This window comes from Gavia stellata, chromosome 4, assembly GCF_030936135.1.
Source record: "Gavia stellata isolate bGavSte3 chromosome 4, bGavSte3.hap2, whole genome shotgun sequence".
Lineage (NCBI taxonomy): Eukaryota > Metazoa > Chordata > Aves > Gaviiformes > Gaviidae > Gavia > Gavia stellata.
In genome coordinates, this window is record NC_082597.1 from 7105946 (window position 1) to 7125383 (window position 19438).

At 36.0% G+C, this 19438-nt stretch overlaps 1 protein-coding gene across 2 annotated transcripts in view; it reads right to left on the bottom strand.

Annotated features, from left to right (window-relative positions):
- The window catches only part of USP6NL (USP6 N-terminal like), a 98427-nt gene that overhangs the window by 36863 nt on the left and 42126 nt on the right, over window positions 1-19438 (bottom strand). For both annotated transcript variants that reach the window (XM_059816468.1, XM_059816469.1), the window contains exons 4-5: window positions 7931-7970; window positions 3034-3114 (exon numbers count right to left, since the gene is read on the bottom strand). In XM_059816468.1, the coding sequence (XP_059672451.1) occupies window positions 3034-3114; window positions 7931-7970 (121 nt within the window). The remainder of the gene's footprint in view (window positions 1-3033; window positions 3115-7930; window positions 7971-19438) is intronic.

The following is a 19438-nucleotide window of genomic DNA, read 5'->3' on the forward strand; positions in this document are numbered from 1 at the left end:
TAACGTGATTTCAGGAGCAGTCTGACTGCACAGAAACCATAGGAATGTCAGGTGAAGGGAGTCTTTTAAGATACAGGCTGTTCATTTTATTTAGCAATTTGTTCCTCTAGTGTTAACCACTTTATCCAATCAAGTGAAGACAGAAAGCAAGAGTCAGGAATTGTTCTTGCAACTATTGCTTCCCTGCTTCAAGAAGGCGAACATGGAAAGCTGGTACATTCTTCCAACACACTTTCAGATAAAAACTGTCTTTATTCGTGAGTTTTGTACAACTCTAAGAACATCACCAGTCTTTCCTGGTGCAGTGACAAGAGCAGTGACAAATAATGTCTGACTTTCCACTGCATGCTTGGGAGGAGGAGGAGGCTGATTCTTTATTCTGTATGTTCTGGTTCACTTACCACATAAGATGTGAGAAAGAATAAGGAAAATAAACACCCTTGTTTTTAAAGTCTCGTGTGCTCCGCCAGAGTTCAACAATCAGTGAAAATTTTTCCTAGCCTCAAGCAAAGTTCATCCCCTTTATGAACATATTGAATTATTCCTGCCACTATTTATAGTTCAGTCTATAATTTGTTACATGAACTGAAACTCTTTCTGCTCAGCTGATCTGCTATACCTTCTGCGTGCTTGGTGAAGAGAGGATTATTCCGTTAAGTCAGTGTATCACAGACTGACGTCACCAACGGCTAAAGAGGAAGACCGCTGCTGCTTAGACAATGCATAGCTATTGTGATACCTGAAAGGTCATATTTAACATTCTCTTTGCAAATGAAGTAGCTGTTACACTGTTTTTTCAATCATCCATTTGACTTGGGAACATACTTAATCTTCAAATCACCCAATCACCACAGTAAAGAAAAAAGCCACAACTGTTACAACCTCTAGCTTTTCCTTCCAGAGAAGATGACAGCATAGAAAGTAGGATTATAAGAAAAACTTGGGAAACAAATTACTACTTTTTCATGCATTCACTTCATATTTTAAGAAAATGAATTGGCTAGCTTCTTAGTTATCCCCTGAAAAACATCAACCGCTGGCTTTGGTGTTTTTAACGAAAGCAAAGTGCAAGACATAGCTACCAGTCTCAAAACCAAAGGTAGCAAGCAGACGTGATGTGTAGGGGACACGCTGAGTAAATTTCTCCCTCTACTTGTAGTATCTCAGTTCCCTGCTTGTCAGGCTAACAAATATTCTGGTTTCAGTCTCTCCCTTTAAAAGTTTTCCACTTCGCACAGAATAATTTACTAAATGAAAGGCTAGTAAGAGAGTAAGCTAACGCTGCAGGGCAGTCATCCTGGCAGTAACCTGGGATGCATAACAGTTGTCCTCTAGCCCTCAGCAAAACACAGGTGGATCAGCAGCATCAGAAAATACCACCAGAACTCCCAATAGAAAAAAGCACGTTTTAAGCCTTATTGAGGAAAAGAGGGAATGTGAACTTGGGAACCTCATATTCTGTACATTATCCACCAAACAGCCACAAGAACAGTTATGAAAACTTCCCCAGAACACAGTGTTGGGAATATAGCCTCTCCAGCAAGTTTCTTCTCAGCTGAAATTTTTCCATAATTTTAAGATGACCAAGACTACAATTCCAGCAAATAAACTATTCACTTGAAAATCCCTACCTAGCTTTTAAAGCAAGTAAAAGCACTTGGCACTTAATGGCATACCTAACATAAGCCATTTTCTGTCAGTACCCCCAGACCATTATTTGTTGTCTGAGTAGGATAAAAATAATTCTGTAACTAAAAATCCCAAAAGCAATTTAAAGATTATTAATGGGCAATTCACGTTCTTAAAATTTTAAAATTCACCTGCAGCTTCACACAGAAAATAATTTTACTTTTTTTTTTTTTTTTTTTTTTTTTTTAGTCAAGAAATGTTGTAGCACTGCTAGGCACTGTTAGGTAGCTGCCAGTATATTTCAAATCTTCCATATTGATTCCAAAATAAAAAAGCCTATCAAGCTTTTTTTTCCCCAAGGTATTCTATTCAAAACTAGATCCCATTCATACCATCAAAACAATTCATATCTCTAAGATTATGAATGCTGCGTTGCATATTATTCACAGAAAAAAACAGACTTATCCCAAAGAAGACAGGGCACTGAATGGCTTCCTATACTTTTTACCTTCTAACTTACTTTTTAACAAAGCAACCATGTATCTTGGGATACCCTAAGATACCTGTGCTGGCAAGTGTGCTAATTTAAACATCAAACTATATGCCCCACATTGAGACTAATCAGTTTCCCTGGGGAGTTATTCAAGGAGTTTTTCACTGATACATGACTGTAAGCTATCCTAGGCCCTTCAGTAAACCTGGGCTGCAAAAAAAAAAAAAAAGTGAAACCATAGAAGAGATGAAGATTAATAATAAAAAACTCTCACAGATCTTAATAAGATGCCACCAGTACCTCAAAGAGTTACTTTAAATTTTAATATTAATTAGTACAATGTCCAGCATGCAAAGGAATAAAAAAAGTAAAGTTAAAATTCATAACCCTTGAAAGGGGATTTATGATTCCTGAAGAATTCAGCTATACCCACTTAAAGGTGTCCCCTCTTTTCAAGTTTATAAAGATTTTTTCTTTTTTTTCCTCCTTCGCATTCTCAAAGCATAAATCAAATACAACTTCTAGCTCTCTACGAGACAAGACGAGCAGGTCTGATGCTTCAGCTGCTCCACAGATTATTTTGCAGACATGAACACAGTATGCTGCATGATCCTAGTTCCAATCCCACAGTGCAAGCGCAATGCAGTACAGCACATAATTATTACTATGAACGTTAGAGAGCCTACGCAATACTGCCCTTAGAAATTCCTTGCATTTGACCACCAGTTTTGTTGGATTACTATTATTATTGGGTTATTATGTATTATTGCATTTGGGAAGAATAAAAAGCCTTTCTCTTTCAGTGTGATTTTTTTCTTTTTTTCCAGATTTCATAAACAGAGACAATCTAATTTAAGGTTATACATTCATTCAGAAGTGATAGCTAATGAAAAAAGCATGCATAACTTTACCTTTTCACTATTCTTGTATTTTTCCCAGCTTTTCAGCATCTTAAGCCATTTTGTAGTTCTTTCAATTTCAAGGTGCTTTTGCTGAAAAGAAATCAGAATTTTTTAATCTTTTCAAGATTAATACAATTTAGATTATTTATGTATTTCTAAAAATACTGAGAAAAAGTTTAACACAGCATCACAACTTTTTATCCAGTCTTCTAAGAACAGCAACAAAGAGTAACATCAGTTCACTTAAAACATCCAAAAAACTAGCCAACCAAAATATGAGCAGAAAACCTTAATTTCAGCTCTATGTTAAGAATTGTATTTTGTAAGAGGAGTTTAAGTACAAGATTTATAGAAGTTTCTTCTCTACACATTTTTGGCAAGTACAAAAAAATGGTTTTACTCTCAGTAAGTTTTCAGGCAAATAATTTCTGCTGCAAGCTTTTTAGAAGTTAGTTGACTCTGAAATTATCATCTTTACCCAGACTTGCCCTAATCACAATTAGCTGCTGTTTTCCAGTGATCACACAAACCATCCCTTCTTAAAGGGCACAAAGTTAAAAAGATACAAAGTACATGAACAAAAACAAGTGCATGCAAGAGTAACAATGCAGTAGCAGAAATGGGAATAAGTTCTAATTCTGGATATGGAAAGCCTTGCTATAATTCTCACCCTTGGCTTGGTACATTTTTACCTAAATGGCCCTATTTCTTAACATCAAGGACTCCTTCTGAAGGTAAGATCTAGTTGCATAAATTATATTAATGGCAAGAATATTTCAGTAACAATGTGATAAAATGAGAATTCAAAACAAAACAAACCCTATCTTCTCAAAAATAAATAGTTATATCAAGCAGTAAAAAAATGTAACATAATAAATACGTGAATTCCACACATTATTTGTATTATATACAGCTTTAAAAGCATGCGACAAACCTACTGCCTTAAAGATTGCCATTCTACCTATGAAAATCTTGCTACCATTACCATTAACTTCTTGAATTCGGGAACCAAACCAAGTACTTGGAATTAGCTATCTTAGTCCCTAGAATTTCAAGGTACTTTGGCTCTTCACAGCCAAAAATCTGTATTTCGTTGGCTCCAATGGTAAGAAGATTTTTACAGCTTAGTTATACATGCTGTGAAACAGATGAGGTCTCTCTGATTATACTACAAAGTTAATAGTTAACTGTAATTTTTAATTTTTTTTTAAATCACACTGTTTCAACTCTTTCATAATGCTTTGGAGACAAGGATCAACAATGAAAAATCTAAAGCAGAAAAACTTTGTACGTGTTTGGCTATTGCTTTCTCTTCAAAGATGAATATAAACAAATATTTAGGTTTTTTGTAAAGGACAGCCCCTCTACCTCTAACTTCAAATCCAGGGCTTAATAAAAGACAGAAAGGATATTCTGTTTCATATGGTTAGTGATGCAATCCGGTAACAATATAAGAGTTTAATTTCAAAGCTCTGCAGGATACTGAAAACTTATTAATACTTTCATTAACTGCATCTGAAACGTTGGGGAAAAATATAAGAGAGAATTATTATTTAACGTCTCAACAGAATTCTAATTTTACTTCTAGCTTTTACTCATCAGAACCTGTGCAATCTTTCTTGGCTATCAATGCAACAAAATGGGCAAAGGACTTCTTTAATCCAGGAGCTCAAAGCCTTGCACTTGCAGAAGTATAACTTGATGACTGTTTAGGTCCACCCCAACCATGATTCACTAAAATAAGTTGGTTTGGGTTCTTTAAGTTATTTTTATTTGAATCCAACTGACATAAGCATCAGAAAGTTATGGGGAAAGCAATGCCTCTACTCTCTCAACCTTAACTTATCTAACTATTCATGTTGCCATCAACTGCCCACATTTGTGATCAGGTTCCATGCTGTATTTGGCAGTATCTCAACCACTTGCGCTTTTTTTTTTTTTTAATTATTTAAAACACTTTTCTTAAGAGTTAAGTTAGAGGTAAACTGTAGAAAAACTACTGCTTCCCATATTTCATAGGTTTCACAACACTTGGATTTTCCTCCACATTTGCAATGCCTTTAAGGAATAAGCATTTCTAACATCTCTAAGGCAGATGTTCTTTAGGCATAGTTTAGATTGCAACAATAACATTTCTATCAAGTCAGGAAAGGTCTCTGCTCTCGATAGGTTGTTCAGATAATTGGTTAAGAAAAATAAAACCCTATCTGCTCCCCCAGTTTTTTTGTTTGTATGTTTGATCTACTTTCAAGATTTTTGGTCTTTTGAGCCAGAATCTCACTTCAATTGTATGTTTGTTCAAGCTTTTATGCCTTCCGTGTCAATTTATCCCAGTTCTCAAGTGATGCTACTGTAGTCAAAATAGCAATTATTTCTGTGTTCAGTTGTTAAAAAACTTTTAGATATTTTTTCCCAGTCTGAATTATGTTCACTTTCATGTCTTAACAGGTGCAACACTGAAAACACTGATAGATCTGATGCAGCTCATTGCAGAGTAGACAGATGACGCTGCTGCTTCTTCAGGCAAGTTCCATGTAGTTGTCACAAAAAAAATAAAAATAAAAATCCATTTATCTGTCTTCTGAGTACGTTTTACACTTTGAAGCATTTTTGCCGTTGGGAATAACAGAATCCCTAACTGAAGCAGAGAATGTTTCTTACTCTTGTGTCAGTAAATAATACACTACTGAAAGCAAAAAAGCATGAAGTTAAGTTGGCAAACGTCCATCTTTTGTGCAGCACTCTACCTTCCTGGAGAGTAAGTATGCTATAGATGAGGCTTAAAGTAATGCTTCAGCAGAAGCTTCAAACAAAACCAGAACTCACTGAACAGTTCCCTGGAGAATTAATAATCAAGTAAACCAAAGACAAAACTGAACAAACTGAAAATTACTTACAAAACATTTTATAGCACTTCAAAAACAGAGTCAGACACAGACTCCAGATTTCCTGAGGTCAGTTCTGTCCACTTTTATCTTATGATGATCTTTCCTCCCCTAGTTTTATCTCAGATGTGCTGTATGATTCATCTCAAGGTTAAGTACTTAATAATGTAGGACAACGATTCGATGCATTTAAGCCACCAAATGCCCAGCAAGGCAACGAAGCATCAAAATTACTCTGCATTCACAGTAATAATGCCTATTCTAGAAGTATTATGCACTTAAACACACACACAAATACACACAGAGAAAACCCAGCTTAAGCTTTACACTAGAATGTATATGAAGAAGAGAGGGATTCGAAATTCACAAGGATACACAACCCTTTACATAAGTTACAAACTAAATGAAAACATGACTTAGGAATATTTTTTAAAATTCACAAGTAAGGCAGAAGGAAAGCATAAATAGTTCTGCCAAATAAGTGACTTTAAAAGATATTGCACAGAAAGCTTTTGGTGCTAGCCTACATTAACATGACACATCCCTTATTCTACGAATGGTATCTTGAAAATTGTAAAGGTTCAAAGACCAGCGACAGAACACAGACAAACCTCAAACCAGCAGAGGTCAGGATATCATCAGGAGTATAACCAAGAGTCTAATACAGGAGTATTACTGTATGATTATAAAAAGACACTAGATTTGCAATTTAACATTGATTCAGTAAATACATTTTCTATGCTGACATTTTGTCTGAGACAGCATGAATACAATATGGGGCAGAGAACTGAGAAACTATTTTCCCCCAATAATTTAAGGCTAACTACAAAGCCACAGTGAATCAGAGCTTCAAAACACATATACCACAATAATTGCAAGCTGTCTAATATTTACGCTCATAGACTCACCACCCTGATGTGTCCTTCTGATGGAAATTAAATTATATACACACTCACTATATTATTAAATGTAATGGAACATGGCAGCAAAATGCAACTATTTCAGGCTGCGTATGCAGAAACACACATGAACCAATGCAAAACAAAAGGGACTCTGAAGTTCCCTTCTTTTATGAGAAATTCTTCTTACCAGCCAAATACTGAAGCTCAAAATAATTCATTTTTAGAAACACTGCTACTCTCAACGCTCGGGGAGCTGAGCTGCCTTCGAACAAGTAATTCCATGCACTCTACTGATTTGTGCAGCCAAGGGGGCCAACTTACAGGTTTAAATATTTTATCATGAGTTTTCTGATGATACAGATGATCAATATGGACAAACAAGAAGGATCTGAACTGGTCTCAGAGATAACAACAGGCCTGACAGACCAAGGAGAAATACCAATAGTATCTAGGCCCAGACAGGTAGAAATTCAGTTCCCGACGATTTTAATAAAAGCTTTGCATGTTCCCAGAACATCAGTTCCCAAACTTCTCCTCCAGTACCCTCCAGCAGCAGGAAGATTTGGACTAGGGCCTACACCAGCTGCAGACAGGTCTTGCATGTCCAGAATACATCTGGCTCATCAACTGAACATTACAAGGGAGGTCATCATGTTTCAGTGGCAGCCAGGATATTTGTCACCATTTACCAAACGAGAAAAGCACGCTACACTCCTCAGGGGATGGCAACGTACACTTCAGCATCAAAGCCACCACCTCACTGGGACAATCCATCCAGCCAGCACAGCTGATGACAGCTCATGACACAGAGACAATAGCTCTTGCTCTTTCAGGGCAGAGTAGTAGCTCTGTTTCCTTTACTAGGTCATATAATGGGTGAGAAAAACTCACGTCTCATTGCAACTAGTAAATGTAAGATCACTTGGGCCCCAAGGGATCTGTGGGCGAGTTAACACGGCCTCAAGGACCACAGTCCTTATGGGACTTAGAACATGTTTCTTTGGGAATGCAAATCACTCAAATGCTTCATCTCCTCATTTCGAAATGATTTATATTAAAAAAGTCGGAAGTCTGTAACGTTTACCTCCTAGTCAAAAAACTGGAAGACACTGGACTTACCTTTTCTATCGCTGCATCATGGACAGGAAGCTCCTCTGGACTGAAAACAAAGACAAAGTTCATATTACTCTTGGTTAATCTTGGCACAAAATCATTTCTGTATAGGTCCTCACAAGTAATTATTTACAGTAGCAATATGTAGTAATGAGTAAACAAGAATTTTGAACTTTAGAGAACTAAGACAATGACACACAGGAACCCTTGGAATTTATTTTCTAAACACCGTAAAACTCACAATATTTTAAGTACAGAACTAGAATTATTTCAATCTTAAACCTTCTAAATCAAAAGTAATTGTATAGCTTCAAAAGACAAGGACTTAACAGAAAGTTTATTTTTCCTTTAGTAAAAGCACCCTGTACTGTACTACTGAACTGAAACCTACTTGAATTTTTTGTTTTGTTTATTAGACCATACTACTATTAGCTGAAATACCCCTATAAAAGGTTTTCCTCCTTTACTACTGTGCCCTGTGAAAGGCACTGAGATTTTGCTTGAGTTAGGACAGTTAACTTCCATTTTCTCAAAACTCTACAAAACTCACTCTGAGTAACAGGGAGAAGGTGGTAGAAAAAGAAAACCAAGAAAAATCAGTTTTATTACTAGGTATCTAATTAATATTAAAAAAATACAGTCCTTTCACTTCTTAGCCTAACTCTAAAAAGGCCGGTTATAAATTGAAAGCTTGAAAAGCAGCCTTTACACAGATACATTTTTCAGACTATATTATTTTAGTTTCATCCTGAGGGCTCTAACTCCTGTTGTTCTTATCAAAGAAACTTGTGTTTTTCTTATCAGAAGTAACTGGACCACTGTGATGCCAAATGAGCCTGTCTTCCTTTGCCTGCATCATCTGCAGCTTCTGAAAACAGAGCAGCGAGGACATTACACCCCAGTATTTTAGACCTGTATCAAATCTGTGCAAGGGCGAAAACAACACTGGGGAAGGCTACAAAAGTAGTTGCTGCTGCAGTCTATGTAAGAACAGTCTGATGAAAATGCGTGAATTATATTTGATCTCATTCATGTCATTTAAAAGATGCAGTTTCAGATTCAGAAGTTATAAAGAAATACATTTTAATTACTTCATCTAATGGAAAAGCTTGCTCCAACCAACATCTTTTCAGAGACCACACACACAAGTCAAAGTCTCCAGTACGCAGCCTAGAAACTAATTTAAAAACCAAAAGTGTTCCTTTTGAACAGCATTGCAAAAAGCATAATCCATTTATTTAGAAGCACTTTCCAAGTATCTGAAACTCTTCTTGACGAACAACTTCAAAATCCAAAAAAATGTGATTAACATCTGTCTAATGCACTAGAAATAGCCTATATTTGGTGCTACCTGAGGTTGTAAATGCTGTAATTTTATAGTATTGTGCACATTCTCATATAACTAAATTAACAAACTGAAAGTAGGCCCTTTGTATGCCAAATATCACCTAGAAATTAAGCTTATTTGAACAGAAGTGAAAAAACAAATAGAGGGGAAGAAAAAATTCAATTTAATAATCTGCTTGGGAGGTTTGTTGTTTGTTTTAGTTTTAAGTAGAAAGATTGCTAAGCCTTTCAAACGTCACTTAAAATTTTCAGTTCTTTAGTGACAGTTGCAGGTACTGTCTACCTCCACCAGAAGCATCAGCTGCACGCAGCAAGACAAGCACACAGCAGCCTCATTCTTCGTGGCCCTACGAGGTCACACCAGCAGCTGGCTGCGCATGCAAGAAACTCTTTTTCCTCCAGCGCTGCCAGCAGCGCGCAAGACACTGATCTGACAGCTCCACATCCCTGTGGACTCACACCGGACACAGCAACTCCTCTGCTCAACTGGTACCACTTGACAGCTTATCTTCACATTTGCTAATCTGGCATGGAAGCTAATCACATGAAAGATTAATCAAATCTTATTTTATCACAAAGAATAAACTGCAACAATTTATTAAGGAATTGTTCTTTGCTAATTTTGCAAGTTACCATCAATGTGCAAACAAAAGCTATGGCTGAATCTACCGAGCAGTGAAAGAAGGCTCTTTTGTTCTAGGAAGCAGACACCGTACTCCCTCACTAAATCATTCCAGCAGCAAATTTATGACCACATTCCTCGTTATTTCTTTAGCTGCACAGTTATGCACTAATACCACGTACCTATACATTTTAAGCACTAATATTCCACAGGAGCGCATGAAGCCAGCCCCATGTTTTTGTTCCCTGAGATGCTGCTGGCAGCTGAGCACCAGGAAAACAGCGCAGAGGCTGAGAGAATTGCCCCGGGCTGCTCAGTAACTCACTGGACTGGAACACAAGAGTTCCTGGAGATCTTCCTCTCAATTAACTAGATTACACTAACTACGCCCATGTACTCACATACATAATATTCAAATCTATCCTGCAAGGACTAAGGGAAAGGCTGAGTGGGCAAATAAACTCTCTCAAGCCCCTAAAGATACTTTAAGTAAATACATTTCTATTTAGTATATATGTTTCCTATGCAGAAGCACCTTACAGATTTTTTTTTTTCTAAAAAGGATTAGGTAGGATCAGACACAAAATCAATTAATGTCTATTAATCAATGTAATTTTATTGTACCTTTTTTTTTCTCTATAATGATCAATCTTCCCCTTCCTTCCCCAGCCTCGCCAATCTAATAGTTATATCTTCATTATTTCTTTCAATGTTGAATCTTCTCCCACCATCCCCAGCCTATTTAAACTTGTATTTTTCAAAGTTTTTTTATCTGTGTACTTCACCAAGTAATAGCGTGAAGTAGTAAACAATATTAACATAATATAGCCACATCCTGCCCTAAGATGACTGCTTTCCTTTAATAGCTCAAGTAATACTCATTTAAGGGATACAGAGAAGGAGGACAGGACTGATTAGCATAATTAGCTTGGAACCATACAATATTTGAAATCCCAAAGAGCCACAGAGACAGATTTTAACTGAACTCATGTAAATAAGGTCTCACTTAGCAGGAACAAAATCTTAACACTGTATTGTCCACAATAAAGAAAGATCCAAACTAGGTAAATTCACCCATTTAATCAGACAGGAATCAAGAATCATTCCATCTAGTATGTGCCTTTGCCCCAGGCATAAAGACTCCAGCCTCCCACCTGCAGCCTGGGCAGCCCACATTGCAACCTAACAGCAGCTCAGGGGCTCTGCTTGTCACCGCCAAGCAGCTCTGGTGTTACAGCATTAAGAGAAAGGTCTGAAGATGTTGTCTACACGTTTGGGAGCTGCAAAACGCTGGGACGAAATCCTAACTCCAATAAGGAGCAGGGTCCACATGAAGGCATGCTGGGTTTCCTACTAGAAGGCTCCTCAAAGACTTTTCACTGAGAGGAAGTACTAGACTCCAAGGTTTGACTGGAACTCAGGACCTCTATCCATAGTCCTCACTGGTGGTGGTCTGCAGCACTGGCCCAAATTCTTCCTGTCTTTCAGTCTGGACTATTACCACCTTCTGGTGGGGACTATAAGGCCTACAAGTTCAAAGAAACAGGATGTCATTTTGAAGAACAAAGACTTGATTGAAAATGCTGTTTTTGTTAGATTGTAAGTGATGAATTGATTTTATGGCTTTAAATCCACCATGATGGCTAACACAGGTTTTTCATTAATTTTTCAAGATAAAAGAAATATTAATCTTCAATGCATAAATATCTGACACTTCAGAACATTAAACACACAGATCTATGGTTTTGACCATTAAGATATGTGTTGTAATAAGCCTCCTCAAGTAACAGTGGTAGTTTAAATAATTTGAAAAGTCTCAGATTTAACAAGCTTACACTCACCTACCCACTGCTGCTGTTTAAATCAGTCTTCTTTAAACAGCACTTCGATATATTTGTTCAATATAAACACAAGGAAAGACTTTCTCATATTACTCACTCATCAAATTCATTCTTTTCCTACATTTGTATTTAAATCCCAAATATGTTCCCTGCTGGCTCAAATCACAGCATTTTCCTGCTTCTAGTTCGGTTTAAATCAAATTTAAGAAATGTAAAGGCTCCTCTATTATTTGCAGCTTCAGTTGATAGAAGAAGTTTAGTGCAATAATCAGCAGTCTTCATATGTTGATAACCCCAGCACTATAAATTCCTGTCAATTTAATTCTTCACAGTTCCAAGTTGTACAAACACTGACACTCAATTTTTCATTAGGAAAACAGTGGCAAAAATTGACCATAATACACTAAAAATCTTTACCACAAAGCTTACTTGCCCCAAGAGGTGTTACATTCAGAATTTCTTTGTAAGCTCTATTTCTCATAACTTCTATTTCAAAACACACCACTTGCTTAAAAACCCTCTCTGCTTGCTGTTGTCTTTCTTACGCCAGAGAGAATTACAGGCAGTGCACTGTGAAGAACTTTGGGGTCCTTCATCCTGAAACATGTTGCAGGAATAATTGCAATATGTGCAAGTCATTATTAAATTTAAAGAAGAAAGTCAATTAAATTTAATATTCCTATATTACTGAACTCACTATAACATGACTATTAAACTCAAATCCTCATTAAACCTGTGGTGCAGTCCCTACACAAAATAGTTTCTCAAACTATTTCCAAATTATTTTCTCATGCTTTCCTCAATGTACTAAGTGCAATAGCATCACCTTGTATCACCGCATGCACATTTTAACTGAAAAGTATTTGAAATCGTATTTGGTGTCACATATTAAATATAATGTGGGACAGTTTCTTGCAGAACACTTATCTTCATGGTCTCATTGACTTAATCATGAAGAAAGAGATGCTGTGTGTTCAGTTTTTCATTTGTGATGCAACATTAAGTGTTTAAATCCATAAGGAAAACATACTTGCTACTACCCAGGAGAATTATTTTGAAGGAGTGCTTTTAAAAAAAATTATGCAGTGACATGGATTGTTTTGAAACTTCTATGATCAAGGAATATGTAAGTGAAACATCCACATAAACATTAGTAAAGCATAAAACTCAAAAGCAAAAGTGTCATGAAATCAATTTACGAAGAATGATCATGCACAGGTAAGATGTGAGAAAGAAGGGAAGAGTTCAGTTGACAGACATCTGAACAGGAAAAGCTTTAGTACAAATGGAGTTATTTTGCTGTACAATATAGAACTCAGATTGTTGAGTAACAAATTGGAACAACATTTCAGTACTCAGATTACTTGGAAAAAATAAATCTTCCCAAGTATGAACAGTTTTTAGGCTGTGTAATTTATCAGAAGTGAGTTGTAGGAGTCTATAGCTTTACTAAACAAAAAAAAAAAAAAAAAAATCAGTATCTTCACACTAGGAAACCAATTCTACAACAATAAACACACTGACTGGATGGTCTCTTAGGTCTGCCTCCCTTTCAGCGTCCAGCACACAGCACATAAAACTGTCAAAGCAATACACAGTATTACGGATAGTTACAACAGTGCTTTGCCACAGAATGACACCTTATTTTGTATATATATACACACATACTGTTTCCAGGTAGCTTTTACTGCCTCATGTCATATAATATACATACTGATCTTTGTTCTAAAGTTAGCTGAAAAGTGCTTCACAATCATCTTATAGGAGGGAAGATAAATTAGACTAATTGTATAATTCACAGGACACACAGCATTGTTACTCATAATGACACCTTTTATGTCTGCACTGTGTCACAAGATGTGCTACAAAGCAAACAGTTTTCTGAAGTCAACTGAAAAAACTCATTAACCATTATAAGTAGAAATAAAACAGTATTTCAATGTCATGCCTTTCTTTAGACCTATCATTAAGTTACTCTTTATAGGACAAATCTAAAGCACAACTTAGTGTTGAATTCAGATCCTTTAGTCCAAGCAAGTTAATTTTCAGAAGAATTCTGATTATGAATGCTTGTTTTAATCTTCCAAGCTTTTAATGGAAATTAAATGCAATAGTGTCACTTTCAAAACCAATAATACATGGAAAAGATTTCTGAAAATATTAAGGAGAAAGTAAGAAAGCTGGTTTTTAAACTAAATTATGGATTTTCCACAGATACAATTCTACAGATCACTTCCTTCTTTCCATTATACATTTTACTTATATAGCTCACAATTTTGATTCTGTCTATCAAAATAATTGGAGCTCTGCTACTGTAATCATCCACTTGGAATTTTCACCGAATAACCTCCGCACAGTATGGGGGTGGTGACTACAGTAGATTAAAAAACAGCTTTCAGAAGTTTTGTTAAAATTCATAGCCAAGCCAAAGCAATTAATTAACACATGGGAAAAGCCAATGTGATATTCCACAATATAATTATCAGGAAATATGCTGCAATAAAGAATTTAATGCTGGCAAAAGATTGAATCACATGTGATTTTGCAACTAGGTTTTTGTTACAATTATTATTTGTGGATTCTGTGGATGCTTCTGCCAATATGCAGAGCACAGTGCCACGAACATGTAGCTCCTGCCCAGAAAGTCTCAAGTAACACACACTCTCAGAGATAAGATAAAATCAAATCAAAATATTTATCAAATTCAGTTAAATCTCGCAGTGGTGACTTTTTAGTAAAGTACTTCCCTGCTTGGGAGAAGAAAACTTCACTGTAAAGTTTTTATTGCCAATATAAAAAAATGATCAAGAAATTCATAGCAAAAAAAGATGCCTGTATGTTCACTGCCACATGCTAAAATATATGCTTTCTTATGTCTTTTACTAAAGAAATGTTCTATATGCAAACTTTAAAGTCTTCCCAGCTTGGAATCAGAAAACCTTTGAGAAAAATCTAAAATCTGCATAATTGAGCACAGCAGCATTTCTAGTGATTTCTGATGTCACTTTAATTGAACATAAACACTGAGGTTAAAAATGTCTTCTCAGAATTACATTCTAAGTGTTTTTTAAAAAAAAATAAAAATAAAAATTAGTCTAAGCTACCTTAAAACTCTCAAGTAGCTAAAAGACAAATGAAAAAGAATTAATCTCTTTGCCTTGCTTCTGATTTACATTTGATATATAAATGTCTAAACCAGCTAGGATCTTTCCCTTAAGCATATATATAGAGAGAGCGCTTTTAAGTACTGCTTGAAGATTAGTTACCATACAGATCACTTACACTATATATTCATAGCAGTCCAGGACTTACATTTTGGCAGCTTCATCTGTAATAAAATTCATGTGGTATGAAAAGCGTATTCTGACATAAATGAACTAAGATGGTAGTGTTCCAGCACTATATATTTGTTCACCACTGAAGCTCAATGTTTTATGTACCTTCTTTTATGAAATAATTTTCTGCAGTCTAAACTTCTATTTTGTTGGGTCTTTCACTTGGGTTGAGAGTAGCAGCACTTTTGCACTTCTGAAAACTGTCACTCCAGACCTTTTTTAGCACTCTTAATAATCAGTGCCAGTGAAACACACTCTGGCCATTCCCTATATTCAGTTACTTTAATCTTCTATAAATGCTAAATACAGTAGGAAATATATGTGGTAGTAATGATTAAGTTAAATTCTTACATTTTAGGGCTTAAGCAGTAACTCAAAACTAATGCATATCGCTTTACGTATGTTGTATAAATTAAATCCTGTATTACCATATTCAATAATTTTTTCAGTTCTGCTACCTAATGGCACTTTTCATAAAAGGAAGTAATTCATTAATTCTTAGTACACAGTGGGTGATCTTTTACTCAAATCAAGTAGCAGCAGCTGTTAACAAAAACACACTATTTGTCCTTAGTTGGCAGAATTATCCTGCAGCTTACTTTTGTGTTTGCAATCAAATCTGTGGGATTGCATTCACCTCATTTCTTTCTTTATCTTCTGTTGAAGTGACAGCCTGGACTAACTCAGCTGAAAGAATAGAATTAAAAATTCAAATTTCAACTCTAGTCCTGTAAGAATAAGCTAAAGAAATGGGTACAATTGTGATACAGTTTTAGGAAAAAAAAAATTCCATACTGTTCTGAATGATAGCAAATACTAACAGAACATTCCTTCCTTCCATGGGAAGAACCTGCATGAAGGGAGAGTAGCAGAAGAACTGTACGCTAGATCACCGTGATAACACAAGAGGAGAAACAACAAAAATTAAAAAAAAAAAAAACCCACACCAAAAACCTTTTCAAATTATTCTTTAAAAAAATCAGCTTTCATTAAGATGAACAAAACTGAATTAAAGAGAAGAACATCTTAAATACTTTTACAGAAGAACTGAAGTTAGTAGTCCAAGCCACAGAAAAATTTACTAGTAACTTATAGACACATAGATATTAAAAAATTATTGCAACCATGAGAGCACAGCACATGGGCAAAGCTGCTTATTTTCCAATGGAAGCCAAAATTAACTAGACAACAAAACACGGCTGAGAAAGATATACCTGAAATCCTGCTACTCTCCTTTTGTGGCTATAAATACCAATCCAGGAGGTAGGTTCTTCAGCTGTTGTTTGAGTTACAGGTGGTTGGTGGCTTCTCTTCAAACAGGTCCAAAATAGGTGACTTCAAGCCTTGCATAAAATGAGTCGATTCTGGGTTCAAATAGCCTCCTTAGCTTTACGACATTCTAAAGCAAGCCTGTCTCAGACAATGACCTAGCCAAGACCAAAAGTAAGGCACTTCCTCCTTCTCCTGGTGAAGTTCTACCACCAAGAACACAAGCGGTGCGCAAATACTGTAAGGTCCTATATGACTGTGAAGCTCACAGGTGATCACCTGGGAAAGAAAGTCTGGTTTCTCTCCCTTCTGCTAGGGCTGGTTTATACAATTTTCATGGAACAGCTTTTGAATAAATGGCCACTTTTGCCATCAGGCTGGCAAGACAGACTTATTTAAATAGCAAGTGTGAGGAAAAGTGAAGAGTAAAAGCATTGAAGGGTTCCTCATAGCAACCAAAACACATTCTAAAGCAACATTTCTGACCACACGCTATTGCAAAGTAAGACATCAATTTAAGGAAGCAGTTACTGCAAATTGCCATACACATCTCATGCTTTTAGAAATAAGTTCCAATGCATCAATGCAAAGAAAAGGATCACAACACAACCACCACCACAATTGGACACGAATGCAGAGATCAAAGTTTATTGTCCATCATGGAAGCAGAGCTGCAAACTAGAAGAGTCAGAATGGATAACGACTAAGTAAAATTTACAGCAAGTCCAATGTACTCTTCTGCTGTCAGTGATGTTTAAATAAAATTGACTATTCACCTTGGTCTCTGAAAGGTCTGTCTCTGAAACTTAGCCCCATCACTTCACATTTGCATAGTAAACAGAGATTAATTTCAACTTATCAGAAGTTCCATAACTGATAAATACTAAAATTTGCAAAACCTCTTCATTAATGTTTACTATGTATCTATCACTGCCATGTTTTCAAAACAGATTTTGTCATACAGAAATGCAATTAAAATATTCTTTTAGAAGTAGTTCCCTGTGAATGTATGCAAGAAAAATGGTTTTCCGTAATGCTAGGAAGATGGATCTAAAAAAGCATTCTGAGTCTCAAATTACTAATTCAAGAAAAATCTATTTCTCTCCTTAAATAAGAGTATCTTCAGTGTACATGAGGGCAAAAGGAAAGAATGTTAAATAGAGCTGAAATTTGTGGGCTTTTAACAGCAGTTCCTCAAAACATTGATTAGCAATTAATATTTCAGAGTAAAATCAGTTCAGGGAAATGTATCACATATTAGAGAGCAGAATCCATCACACACAACGCAAGACTACAGTGGAGTTTTCACAGTAAATCTTTATAAAGCCACATGAAAAATTCTACGCAGTCAAAAAGAGGTATATTCATATGTTTAGTAAAAAAGGAAATTACGAGAAACACTTCTCTAACATCCGAGATCTGAATTATTTTTTTTTAAAATAAAGATTAGTCTTTGGCAGCTGAAAGAGACTGAACTTAGCACACTTTTTTCCCAAGCGATGGAATAGTTAAGCCACTCTCCTGACAAGTAGGTCTGACCCTGTTTCAAAGCTGAGAAGAAAGGAGGAGAGGAGGAAAATAACAGCAAGACCCTAATGAATGACCACGATATATAAAATGCAGTAAGATTTACATTTATAATTGAACTGTTAAAAATAAACATTTCATTGCTCTTTCAGCACATCATCATATCACTTAACATGTTTGGCCACACTTACTGTGTCTACAAAATTAAGGATAGTGGCTGTGTGTCACTATGAACAATAACTTCGCAACTCTCCTAGTAACCTTAGCAGTCCTTCCTTAAGCTTTGAAATGAAAATTATATTAAAATTCCTATTTTTTTTTAATACTTCTTCAATCAAATTGCAGCCACCATGCTTCTTTCTTTAATTTCTATTACCCAAAACTTTTGGCATCTCAGCATAACTGCTTTTGCTGCCAAGAACACTCAGAGACCAGTCCTTACATCTCTTATCTGGAGAGACTTCACCTGGGTACCTACTCAAATCAGCAGGGTTAGCTGTGTAAGAGCTATTGTTCTTAGACACATGGTTCAACAAGCACATTGCAGAAAGTATTAAGGAATGCACAAAGAATATTTTAGAGAAAAGGACTGTTTTCCAGCAAGGCTATGTATAAATTACCAAGAAACAGAATGAGAGAGAGGATAACTAGTTGCTCATCATATTGCTTTCTATTAGAAAGTTAGGGGCAAAATAATAATGAAAAAATAAAAATCAATAGCTTCATTTGGAGACATTTAATGGAGTACCCCACAATTCTTGATTGAGCTCTCCATTTCTTTGCTCCCCTAGCTCATTTTTGCAGCATGCTGCAGAAATGCATTACAGTGCTAATAAAAATGCAATACATTTTTTTTAAAGAGTAAAGTTTGATGGAGAAGAGCAGGTAGGCCTCTATCTTAGCAGAGTTCATTATTCTTTCTTTTGCTATTTGAAAAGCACCTCTGGCAACGCAATAATCTCCAGCATTAGCAAACTATTCTAAAAACACATTCTCTGCTCTAATAGACTCATGGGATAAAGAATAAGAGTATGAGTCAGATTCCCAGCTGCTGCAAATTGGTACAATTCCATCAAAATCAGCACAGAGCTGCTGTAAGAGTAGTACGAGAATCTAACCCAAATTTTTAAGAGAGCTTCATGTATGTAGGGGTGGGGCGGGAACCACACCTGTATTTTCTACCATTAGTACTTTTATTGTACATCTTATCCTTCACTGGGAAAAAAACCCTAACAAAAACAACCGTGCAGAATAAACCTCCAATCTGCCCAACCTCACCTCGCTGATCCCTGGATATTTATCAACATAACAGCATCTGCCACACTGCACATACATCCCCAGTTTCCATTTATTGAACAGGTAGTAAAAGAAAGACATGTCTAAGCTGAATCACCCGAGTTAAATCACAAAACCTGACAATATTGGTTATTGCTGTAAGATAATAATTACTCATACAAGTTAACGCAGACCTTGCTAACAACAAGACCTGAAACGAACTCATATTGTGCAGGTTGGAGAAATAAAAGTCTTTAAAATAATCACTGCATTTTTTTAAATGACGTCATGGCAGCTT